The 12,910-nt window shown below is 34.3% G+C and overlaps 1 protein-coding gene across 1 annotated transcript in view; it reads left to right on the top strand.

Annotated features, from left to right (window-relative positions):
- The window catches only part of IL1RAPL1 (interleukin 1 receptor accessory protein like 1), a 1,150,627-nt gene that overhangs the window by 886,633 nt on the left and 251,084 nt on the right, over window positions 1-12,910 (top strand). The window contains exon 6 of the mRNA XM_054566585.1: window positions 3,911-3,985. Coding sequence (XP_054422560.1) covers window positions 3,911-3,985 — 75 coding nt within the window. The remainder of the gene's footprint in view (window positions 1-3,910; window positions 3,986-12,910) is intronic.

Below are 12,910 nucleotides of genomic sequence, written 5' to 3'. Positions count from 1 at the left end.
TCTAGATGTGTCTCTAACTGGCATGCAAAACTAACATCCTTAAAATGTCCCTTTTCCTTTGCAGAACACTTTTGTCAATCAGGACATATCCATAACTCTGTAACAGTGATCTGTTTTTATTTTAAATAATTATATCAGTTTTACTGTTGTCAATAGGACATTCTGAGAGCTGGGGAATGCTTCGGTTGGTGGATATATAGAATTATTTTAATATATAATTAGCAAGAATGGCATCTCAATTATAATTGTTGTGGTTTTTTTCTTGTTAGACAAAAGATGATTAGTATGCAAAGTCAACCTGTGCTTCCTGTCACTACTGTTGGATTTTCTTTAGTTCTTCAATGATTTCAGTTTAGTCAGTGAGTGTGTATATGTGTTGTGTGTGTGTGTGTGTGTGTGTGTGTGTGTGTGAGAGAGAGAGAGAGAGAGAGAGGATGTGAGTTGGTCTTGTCATGGTCTGATGCTAATTATTTTTATTGTGATTTGTTTGCATTTCCTTCCAGTCCCACCTATGCCCATTAAAATAAAAAGGGCTTTTCTTTGTGTGTGTTGATTTTGTTTGGTCATTACCATTTCTGTATTTTCTAGTTCTGTGTTCTGTAAATTTGATTTAACTAATAATTATGAAACACCATAAAGTGTCAGAAACATTCAAATAATGGACAATTCAGTACATGCACTGTCTTTGCGGCAGCAAAATTTCTCATCTTCAATTGACTATGGAGCGGAGCTACATCCTAGCTTTAACAGTAACTCCTTTAACAGTTATTTTGCCAGTGTGTCAAATCTGGTCATTTCTGTTTACTTTTTTCAAAGACAGGTGAATCACATGAGAAACATACCTAACTGATACCCATCATAGCATAATATCAAAATATGACATGTATAGGTAACAGATTGTACAGTAAGAGCACTCTTCTATGGGTTATGGTTATTTAGTTGCATGTTTTTGCTCTCCTGACAGATTGTTTGGAGCTACAATAGTTACTTGATAAAATTTTCGAGGAACAGACAACAAAGAATTGGGAGAGAAGAATCTAGCAAGGCCTTTAACTTGAATTTGCTGTTACCTTTGGCAAACCAGTTGTTCTAGTCCTACCTCAAATTCTTGACCTCTAAAACAAGGGAGGTCGATAAGCTCGGAATCTTTTACTTTTATTATTATTTTTCACTTTCGATGACTGTAAGACATAAGTGTAGAAAGCAATTACAGCCGCCCATCACAACGTCTAGCACATTACAGTGTTCAATATACATCAGTTGAATTGATTTTTTAAATTTTTATTAAGCTATAGTTGGCATACAATATTATATTAGATTCAGGTGTACAACATAGTGGTTAAACATTTATATTTCTTACAATGTGATCACCACACTAAAGCTAGTAATCATCTTTCACCAGGCAAAGTTATCACACTGGCAAAGTTATATCATTGTTATTAACTATATTCCCCTTCTCCTTTTCACCCATGTCTGCACCCTCCTCTTTCTGGTAACTATCAGTTTGTTCTTTGTTTCTATGAGTCTTTTCGTTTTGTTTTCTTTGTTCATTTGTTTTGATCTTTTAAAAAATTCCACATATGAGTGAAATCATATGATATTTGTCTTTCTCTGTGCATCTTATTTCACTTAGCATAATATCCTCTAGGTCCATACATGCTGTCACAAATGGCAGGATTTTGCTTATTTATTTTTTACTGTTGAGTACTGGGTTCATTGTATGTGTGCCTATGTATGTATGTGTATATACGTACATCTTCTTTATCCATTCATCCACTGATGCATAATTTATTTTGGTTAAAATCTTGGGTAACGTGCTGATGTATAACAAATAAAAGGCAGAGCTACTTTGGCAGAAAGGGGTGCAGGGAGTCAAGCCCCATAGACCACCCCTTATCTCTGTCTTCACTTCCTCTGCCCAGAGGGGCACTGTGGAAATCAGGACTTCAGGGAACACATTTTTAAAAAATCCAAAAACTTCATAAGCATATGATTTTCTCTGGCTCCAACATTGTACAATTCCTCTGCTAACTGGAGTTGTCGCCTGAGAGTCCTATGAATGGTCTTAAGGATGGAACATTATGTCATGAGTGTGGGTGGTGGGTTGGGGTGGAAAAGCACACAAGCATTTTATGCTTCTGAGTGAACGTGTTTCATAGGAGTTTCTTATCTTTCTCAACAGATCTTTTCTCTTGCTATAAATTAGCACCAGATGTGTTTGAACAGGAACATTTCTTTCAGCTGCTTTCCATAACAAACTGTTGAGTTGTCTACTTGAAACTGTATAATCACACGATTTTATGAACTGAGTTAATTTGCTGGATAAGCCTATTATTTTGAAACCATAGTTCGTTTTCAAGTTCATTGAGATCATTTGATAACCAGAGCATAAAGAATGTGGCTTTTTGACCTATTAATAGTGAACTATTTTGCCAACATTTACTGAATAAACTACTTACTTAGTTGGTAGGAGAATAAAAACCTGTTAATATCACTGTAGGTAAGAAATAAGAGTATTTCAGCTTAATTAGAGTAATGTTCAATCTTTGACAAGAATTTCCCAGTAACTGATATCCTATCAACCCGAATTTCCCTTCCCTTTCATCCCCATCCCGGCGTTAAATATTAACAAAGATGAATGAATAATACATTCAATTAGTTATGAACAAAAGCAATTGATCCTACCAGTACTCTTAAAATTCACCCTGTTTTTCTGAGTTGGGGTGCATCATCGATTTGCACCGACTGTGTTTTCTGTTAAAGAGAAATGGGGGTGAGTTGCTGAAGCAGATCAAAGTCTTGAATCCTCTGGTGATGAGGACATGTGGCCAAGTCCTGTCGCTGCTGACTAGATTAGCCTTGCAGTTATCAACCAACTGGCATATCCTCCTGGCAAGGAAGGGAGCCCACAAAGCAGAAACATTTAGTTCAGTAGCCCTTAAAGGATCATCTCTGTTCTTGGGACAGAGAGAAAGTTGCAGTGACAGATTTCAAGGGACCTTGGCATTTCGATCAGTGAGGATGGGGAGAGGGGTTTAATGAAGGAGAACTGGCTATTTGTCTAAAGTCCAGATAGTCTAGTTTAGGTAGGAATGCAGTATGCAGTGGGAAAACTATTTTCAAGATGCTTAATAGTAAACTATTAGATATGTAGTTTGATAATTGATGAATTGATGAGCGCACAGAGTAGAAATGTATGGAAATTAAAAAATCAAAGAGAGTATCATGCAAATTAGTAATAAATACTATAAAATGTAACATAATGCTAATAAGAGGTTTTGACTAAATGGGAAGTATCATTTAAAAGCATGATGTTGGTGAATAAATGTATGCATATTTGATTGTGCAACTTGTCTGATACTAATTTAATGTTATATTGCTACCCCATATATAGGGTATGTGTGTAAGAAATATTCAATCTAATTCCTAAGTTATGGGTTTTGAGCCAGTGTGGTCCAGGGTATGGAAATTAGGAATGGGAATAAGAAGAATGAAGCAAACAGTACCAGCAAACACACTATGCCAAAAAATCACTGAAATTCCTGATACATGTATCCTGTGTAGCTTTCATGAACATAGTAAATGTAAGTTATGCTTTAAAAAGGAAAAAAATGTACAAATTGAAAATATTTTATGAAACACAGTCATATGTTCTTAAAAAGTGACCAATCGTGATTCAGTAGTTAAACAGTCTCATGTGATTGCCAATTTGGAAGTGTTATGTTTGACTCATGTACAACCTAATAGCTCTTCAGTTTGCCTGAAGGTGCTGCCTGCACTATGTAAGTCGTTACTTAGTAGAATGCATTGACATACTACTCTGAGAGTGAAAAATATTTAGGAAAATAAACTGTGTTCTATCTTCAGTTCACGCAGCTTACTATAGTTGGTATTATTATTATTTTTTCAGCTCCTCTGACTGATAAGCCACCCAAGCTTTTATATCCTGTGGAAAGTAAACTGACAATTCAGGAGACTCAGCTGGGTGAGTAATTCCTTAATTCCAGTCAATACTTTTCTCAATATACGTTCTGACAGTCAATAAGGCTAGATCGTAACCTGGTGTAACACTCTGAGCTCTTCCTGTGTGTATTTAAAGGGAGCAAAAGTAGACAGTACCAGCAAACACGGACCATTCCATCCTTTGCAGTGCATGCATTAAGACCAAGCTGGATATATGGATGTAAACTCTCATGTGTCATTTAGGTGGTTGTTGGGAAATAAGATGAGCTGAAAGTTTTACTGATGGTGTTATATTGTCATTTTATAAAGCTTGAAGTGGTTTTAAAGCAGGCGATATGGAACTGTTTGACTTATCTATTATTAAATACACTAAAATACAGCTTTTGAAAATTGGGGGAAAAGGTACACATACATAAAAATAAATATTACCATTACAGTTAAAATCATTTTTATTTAATCAAATATAGGAGATATTATTTATGCTAGTTAAGTTATGGATAAATAATATATTAATAAAATGTGTGCAAGTGGCTTTGGGTTAAAGGAGTAATAGGCTTGGGACATAAGGACATGGGCAAGGATATAACTTGATAAATGTATCCAATTGTCCATTAATCAAAATTCCAACATAATTATTTTAAAGTTTAGTCTAGAATTTCTGCATTTGATTTCTCTATATTCAGTAATACTAGATTATGAAAACTTTCCCATCAATAATAAATATTATTATTTTAGTTCTTCATATTTGAAATACAGTATGTATATATATATATATATATATATATATATATCATCGACTTCAGCAGAAAATTATTTGTTTTTGTGGTTTGATAAAAAAGATTACTAAAAGTATGAATTTAACCATATATTCTTGTTAGCTAAGGAACTTTTTCCTACATTGACCATTGAGAGTAGAAATGCATATACTGTATACAACTAAAAAGGAATGGACAACCCATCCCTGAAGTTACTAATGCTATTCTTGTTCTTGGAGTGAGAATTTCGATTAAAATTGCAAATCATCTTCAAAATGAAGATTACAGATGTAATAATCTTTACCAATAGTATATGCAAATTATACTACAAAAAATATGATGATGGGTTTGAATTTGTAAAATTATTTAGTGGATTTCTAACATTGGAAATACATGTATTAACTAACTGTGAGGAAAGAACATGTCCTGGATTTATACAAGTCAGGGTATTAACATGCTTCTTTGATGGTAAACCCAAACCTTCGAATTAGTGCCATACTCATGCAAGTACAATAGCATTATAATTTTCCATATTTTGAGGTGGAAGACTACAAGCAGTATTAAAGCGATGCTGTATATGAAACAAGCTGATATATTGAAATTGTATCACACTCTTTACTCATGCTATGGTATATTGAGGTATATTAGATTTGATTGTTACTTTCTAAAAACTTTTGAAATATAAATTCTCATAAGTGGCCATGCTCATATAGACCTTTCAATAACTCCTAGGGAGATATACTTCTAAGGAGTCATGCACAACTATAAAATCTTGGGCCAAGAAGGATTTGTTTATGGTACAAGTTGTCAGTCATGAACATAGTGAAAATGAAGTTAATTGCATCTCTTTACTTGACAATATAATTAAAATAATTTCATGATTGCTGCCTGTCCATTGTGTTTCCTTATATTGTCCCTGAAATTGGAATAAATCAGATTGTTCCCTATCTCCTACTAAAATGTTTTACAAAATGAAATACTTTTTAAAGATTTCCTTTTAAAATTTCTTTTTTGTGCACAAAAATTATGAAGACTAATCAAATTGATTTGAAAACATGAAAATTCTCATGCAAATTGGAAGGGTTGACTGTATATTCATTGGAAAAAAGATGGGCATGGCTGCTATCAAACTGCTCTAGGACACACTCTCATTCCTTTATTGTTGCTGCCAAAAGGAATGTGAGCTCTCTTTAAACACCAGATAAACTAGAGATATCAACCTGGGATTCAGATTCTTTTATACAACTTTTATTTTGTTTTATTTTCTGATTCCAGTTCTCAGTGGATACCATAAATCATTTCACCTTAATCCTTGAGTTTTTGAGTAGCAGTTGATTTGAAATAACTACCTTTCCAGTGTTGTTACTGCAATAGTATTGGAGTGGGTGAACAGCTGATCACACAGAATAAGTGAAAATAGATAATAATATTGAGGACAAAAAAAAAAAAAGGATTCAAGATGCCTGGTCATGGCTGTTATCAAAATGCTCTAGGAAATACTCTAACTCCTTTATTGTTGTTGCCAAAAGGAACATGAGTTCTTTGAATTTTCACCTTCTTGGAGATTTAATTTTTACACTTTCCAGAATTGAAAGAGGTATCAATTTCAACAGGCTCAAAATGTTATATCATATCATAAGAAAAGGGGCTTAGTGAAGAGTCTTGGGTGGGAGTAAACAGTGTGGCCCAGACCAGTGACGGTGAACCTGTAAGTGGTACCTGCACTTATGAGAAGCTGAAATCTCCAAATGAGCCTTAATGGCCGAGAGCTCAGGGGTAACTCAACCTTGCCCTAAACCAACTCTACCTTGACTTCAGAGGATAATAAAACCGTCATATTAGTTACAGTCTAAGAACAATCATCAGAAATTACACCAAGCTGAGTTTGTACATGTCTGATGATCTAACTTGAGTGCCCTGGCTAAGTTACACACATATCTACTTGACCTCGGTAATTGCAAATCCGTCACTTCCCCAGTTAGCCTTCCAATATCTAAAACTCATCTGTAAGGACAGATAAAATCATGAAATACCTAGATTTGTCTTCACTTTCAAACTCCTCTTTCCCTGCTATTTGCTGGCCATGCCTACTCTCCTTTCTACATCCTTTGTGCCTTCCTTTTCTTCCAGTTGCTTCATCTTCTCAAAACCGGAAGCATTCTGATAGTGCTCATTTTAAGCTGTTCCAGCAGAGAAAGCAAAATGCACAAAAAAGCAAAGTACTTAGGGAAAAGCTAAAATGGTGACTAGATTCATATAAAATATGTAAATTGTGGGTTTGAATTTCAGTCAATACGCGGTCACAGAACAGCATTTCCATTTTAACTGGCATCTTTGTGTTACTTCTAATGTGAAAAAAAAAGGATTTTGTCCTCTTAAAATAACTCTCAGGCATCAGCAATTATATGGACAGAACTTTCTTGGGCAAAAGGCCCAGAAATCACACTGTACAATTCTGAAGTTAAGTCTGGGAGGTGAACCTCACTTAGTCCTTTCAAGCAGCTGTAGTTAAGGGACTCATAAGACAGACGCCATTGTCATGCTGAGTTTGAGCCCTGAGAATGTCAGTTAGAATGTGGCCTTTGCTATGGCCAGGAGCCCGTTTTCAGAAACTTCCAGAATACAGGATGCTATATTTATCATTACCAGACTTTCAAAGGGTAGAAATCCATCCCACCCTTGACCTTATGAGGCACATATTATTTTACAACTTAGAGTTTACTGAAAATTATCATCACTCATCTAGATGTAGATGTAACTGTATTTAAAATGTGGGTTTTGCTTTTAAAATAATTATACTGGTTAATGGTAGAAATTTGGGGGAAATACAGGAAAGAATCCTGTTTCTTAACACTTTACATTGAAAAACATTCTGCTCCTATTAAATATTCTCAGAAAATGCCATTTTAATGGGTATATGATATCTATGTGTCCTGTCATTACATATATGGCTGAAATTTTTATTTTTCCAATTTTATTATAAATAATGATGCAATGATCTTTATTTACACATTTGCCCCTGACTTTATAATTATTTTAATATGACAGATTCCCAAAAGGAAAAATCCTGGGTAAAAGGAAATAATTTTAAGTTTCTTGCTACATATTTTCAGAATTCTTACTAGAGTAGTACAAACTCTCACCAGAAGCATATAATGAGTATAATAACTTTTTAATTTTTAATACAATTATTAAAATGATATCTTTCTAACATGGAACTCTTGAAGGAAAAGTGACTTTCCCTCAATATCAGAATTACTTCTTCCTCCTCTCTCTTAACCTCTTTTTCTCTCTTTTCACTCACTGAGTCCGAGTGACTTCTCTTTTTCTCAAGGTTATCCACATTTGGAGGGTTTCCAATAAACCTAGTCCATTTAGGTAAATGTCTACAGTTGATGAAATATATAAACATAATCAAATGTCTATAGTGTCTATCCATTTTCTTCTCTTGGATATTTTAATGCTCAACTGAGAACTTCCTCTACATTCTGTTTTGTAATAAAGTACACAGTAATTTTGTGATGCACTCTGGGCACAGAGAATGTCAATAAATACAAATTGATGATGAGGTATACTTGCCATAAAAGGCACACATGTCCAAATTTTCTGCAAGAGAAAATAATAAAACTGAACTGAATATGAGCTGCCAGACTACTGTTTTTTTCTTTAGTATTTACTTTCACTTGTGAAGTTTGTTAAAAAAGCAAGCACTTATGGCCCTGGCTGGGTGGCTAAGTTGGTTGGAGCATGGCCTTGTGCACCAAACGGTTGCGGGTTCGATCCCTGGTTGGGGTGCGTATGTCAGGCAACTGATCTCTCTCTCTCTCTCTCTCTAAACATATCCTCGGGTGAGGATTAAAAAAAGAAAGCAAACACTTATATACCTGAGTAAGTAATTAACAAGGATTCATCAGATCTTAACATGTAGAGGAAAGTAGTTGATATTACTGAAACTTCAAAATTTTAAACATTTGTTCTGGTAAAGGGACACACATACATGTAACTTTATCCAATTTAAGTACAAGTGAGTTAAAATGAAATGTCACACTAGAATTTAACTGGCGCACCCTACCCTATTACACCATATTATCATTTGCAGAATTTTAAATTTCAAGGAGACTGAGGGGAAAATGACCATACAATATATAATAGAACTTTATTGATATTTTTATAGGAAAAGTCCTTATCATGTAAATTATATGCTTAATTCACTGTGTTGTTAAAATAATTAGCTATTGAAGCACTCTAATGTTTTATATGTTCTGGAACCGTGTATATAAATATATTGTGCATGGAATGTGTTTTATTACAAATATGCTAGTTGAGCTTTTACTCCAAGGAGAACATATAGGCAATTATTTTATTAAGTGAAATATAGCCCTCTAACATTTGCTACCTATGTCGAGATTTTCATAAGAGGTTGTTTTCTTGAAACAAAACACACCTTTAGTGAGTAGACTACTCTATCTTGCTGAAATCCGGAAGCCTCTCCTTTCTCCTGTAGGGATGTACTTAATATCAATAATCTAGAAACAAAACAATTCAGGTGTTGACTTTGATACCTAATTCTGCAAGTGCCCTACAGTACCGTTGATGATAAAAGAATACTTTGTTGATGAGGTGTGCAAGTGACGCAAATTTGACCTTCCTTTCCAGAGGTAGGAAAGTCAGCTTTGACTGGGTTTTTCCATTCACACTGACTCCTCTGGTTGTCGTGAGCAAATGTAATGCTGTTGACTTTGGTTTTACTGCACCATAGGGAATATAGGAAACATATTTTCACAGATGAACTCATTTTTTAGAAAAAACCATAAAACTTCCCTTTTACTCTGGATACAAAGATTTGTATCCAAAGTCCAAGTTGTAGATGAAAAGTGATGTAATTGTTGCCCACTGTAGAAAGACACGCAGATCAGGATAGTTCTGCTGCCTGAAGTAAAGCTTGTTAGATATAAATCAGAGCTTCTGGACAAATGCACATCATAATTAAATTATGTAAAGGCAAATACTCACTGCTATTATAATTATTTAAACCTATGGTGTGTAGTTCTACACAAGCCAAATTTATCATGCTGTGATAAATGAAAGTAATAACTCTTAACAGTCGTCGTGGTCTGATATCTTACTTTGGAAACCAAAAGCACGTTCAAAATTATGAGTCAAACCTGAAGAGGAATGTTTTTCATATTAGTATTTAGTTAATATTTCATATCCTTAAAAACAAATGATAAATCAATAAGTGGACGCAGGCATTAGTAATCCTAGATCATTTTATGACCTAACTTCTATGAATCTTACAGATTCTCAAAATCAAGATCTTTCTTTAGTGCCAGAGAGGAGAATTGGGTTGAGAGAAAAATGCAGTTTTGCGTGTTTGCTTTAAAAATTGCTATCTAAGTAGAAGTTGAACTTCCTTATAAGTGTTAAGTGCTTAAGGTCAAGTGCTGGAAAAGGCTAGAAACCCAAAGATGGAGATGAAGGTTAGAACAGTTACTGTGAGCCATTCGTACCTGACAGTTGGGAAGCCAGATGAAGCACTTGTTGAAATGCATTAAAATTGGAATAGAGACGATGTATGTGGGTCTGCTTATTCTTACCTTGGAAAATGCCCAGAACAGAGACAAGATGGAAGGGGAAAAAGGTCCAGGAAAGAGCATTGTCGCAAAACCTGTGCACAAAATCCACTGCGATTTCCAACACTTGGTCTAGTTCTGGTCTAGTTTGCTGGGCATCGATATGACTCATGCACATTGCTCCTTTGCTACAGCACTAAAAATACTATTTCTCTTGTTACTGGCCAGTTAAGAAACTACATGTGTATAACTCCTCACAGTTCTAGATTTAAGAACTTTAGAAAATGGAGGGGCTTTGGTAGTTAAGCCAAATCCTTCTCTTGAACTGATGAGAAAACGGAGAACAAAATTGATTACATGTTTTTATATCACAAAATTTATGGAAACAAATGCATCTATTATTATTATTATTATTACTATTATTATTATTATTATTACAATAAAGAGGCAGCATATAGCAGTGATTCCAAGTTTAGGTCATTTTGTCAGACAGATACAGTCCAGCTCTGCCACATACTGCTAGTGTAACATTGAACAAACAGCCCTCACTTCCCTAATCAATGAAAAAGGACCAGGATAGTACATCCCTCTATGGAGTCAGTGTGGGTATTTAATGAGGTGATGCATGTAAAGATTAGTACATTGCCTCGTATATATTAGTCAATACATGCTTACTGCTAGTAATTGAGATATTTTAATGCTATATCTAGAATTCTGTATCTAGAAGTTTCCTGAAATGCACTTTGACTACCAATGATTGTTCAAGCATGCTTATATTCTTGCTAGAGTGGCATACTATGGTTGCACACATGGGCTTCATTACAGGATGGATAATATTTTAGTAAATTGATTTCCATTTCCCTCCTAAGAGCACAATATACATACTAAATTTTTACTTCAATGAGACTTGACCTTAAAGAAATTACTGATTTTTGATTACTTAATTCTTCCACAAGTCTATCCAAATGCATACAGTAAGTGCATAGTTACAAAAGAAGGAAATTATCCCCATCCTTTACAAAATGGCCATGTAATGGACCCTACACCACACAAGTTCATAAACGACCCTCAAGAAGAGAGTAAGAGTGAAAAAATATTTTTCTAAACCAAAGAAATTCAGATATAATATTTCTTAAAACAAGAAACATAAGAATAATTTTATGAAACAAAGCATCAAACCATTATGCCTGTCAAGTTCCTCCTGAAGGTTTTAACAATAGTCATTCATTTTATAGGAATATACTGCCTTTTCTCTGGCAAGCACTATTATCACAAAGCTTTCTAAGTCTTTCTTAATGATTAACATTTACTAGCACAGAAAGGTGCAATGAGTATCCTATGTTAACAAGAACTCTTTCAGAATTTGCAAAGTAAATGCCAATATATCAGAAATAAACCTATTGAAGGACATTATGGTGTAGAATATTGAAAGAGGTTTCAGAATAAGAGTATGTACCACATGACTGATGATCATTAAAATAGAAACTATAAAAAGACCCACATCGTTTAAAATTTGATTATTGAAAGAGTTCTTCATCCATAAATTTCCTCTTGAATTTTGGCCAAATAACTGAGCATTTCTAAATTATATGCAGACTCTTCATGAAAAATAACTTCTGCTTGAATACGATTATGAAAATAGGATACCATTATTTTATAGTTTAACGCTGAACAACTTAGCATTCCAGCCATACCTTACTCTACCAGCTTCGTGTGTTCCTACAGATTTGTGGGTATATTGAATCATCATAATTTCAGAGAAGTGTTTCTTTCATTTTTTATTGATCTTTAGTTAGTAGTGATTTAACACATCAGTTTTAAGAGACTGTCTCCCGGTCTCTCTTAAGCAGCTAATGACCAATGCAAGATTTATATGCACAAGGGAAATATGCTATTTAAAGAAACTCTGTGGTGAATAATTTTACGTAAGAATCCTTTTGTAACTGAATAATCACCCCTATAACTTTTCTCTGTGGTAGTGCAGATTTTTACATTTTCATAAGATGAGGTTCATCACTATGAACCTGCAAGTAGCGTTTCTAACTAACCCAGATGAAAGATCATTCATCCATCACATCATATGACTTCCCCTTGTCTATCAGTGGAAACTGATGTCCCCATTGTGATTTTTGCCTTCTCTGAGGATATATTAAATTTTATTCACCAGCTTCAGAATCACCGGTTTTTCATTTGAATCTAATTCTTCAAAAATTGATGTAATAGGAGAGAATATTTGAGTAACCAGAATAACTCATGGCCGATTTTGACAAAACAATTTATTTTCATAAGGGATACACTTTGAAGACCACCATACTACTTTACTTGCCTTGGTTTTGTTGAAATGTATCTTAATACTGTCCATGGTATCATTTATTTCTCCATAGCTATGACTATGATGAGAGCTCTTATTTCCAACTTTAAAGGGAGCACTTTGAATTCTGATTCTTCTGGAATTTATATGGGCCTTCTCATTACACCATTCTGCTGACCACTTATTTTTTTCTTAATGTATTCCTATGTATTTAACAATGATTTCCTTTTTTAATATCATCAAAGTATATATACTGAAATCTGATTTGCTACATTGTGAATGCCTAAACATTCACATTTTAAGATGTG

Source organism: Pteronotus mesoamericanus, unplaced genomic scaffold (genome assembly GCF_021234165.1).
Source record: "Pteronotus mesoamericanus isolate MK-2021 breed Mesoamerican mustached bat unplaced genomic scaffold, CSHL_Meso_final contig_173, whole genome shotgun sequence".
NCBI lineage: Eukaryota > Metazoa > Chordata > Mammalia > Chiroptera > Mormoopidae > Pteronotus > Pteronotus mesoamericanus.
Note: the sequence above shows the minus strand (reverse complement) of the source record. Positions and strands in the feature narration are given on the sequence as shown.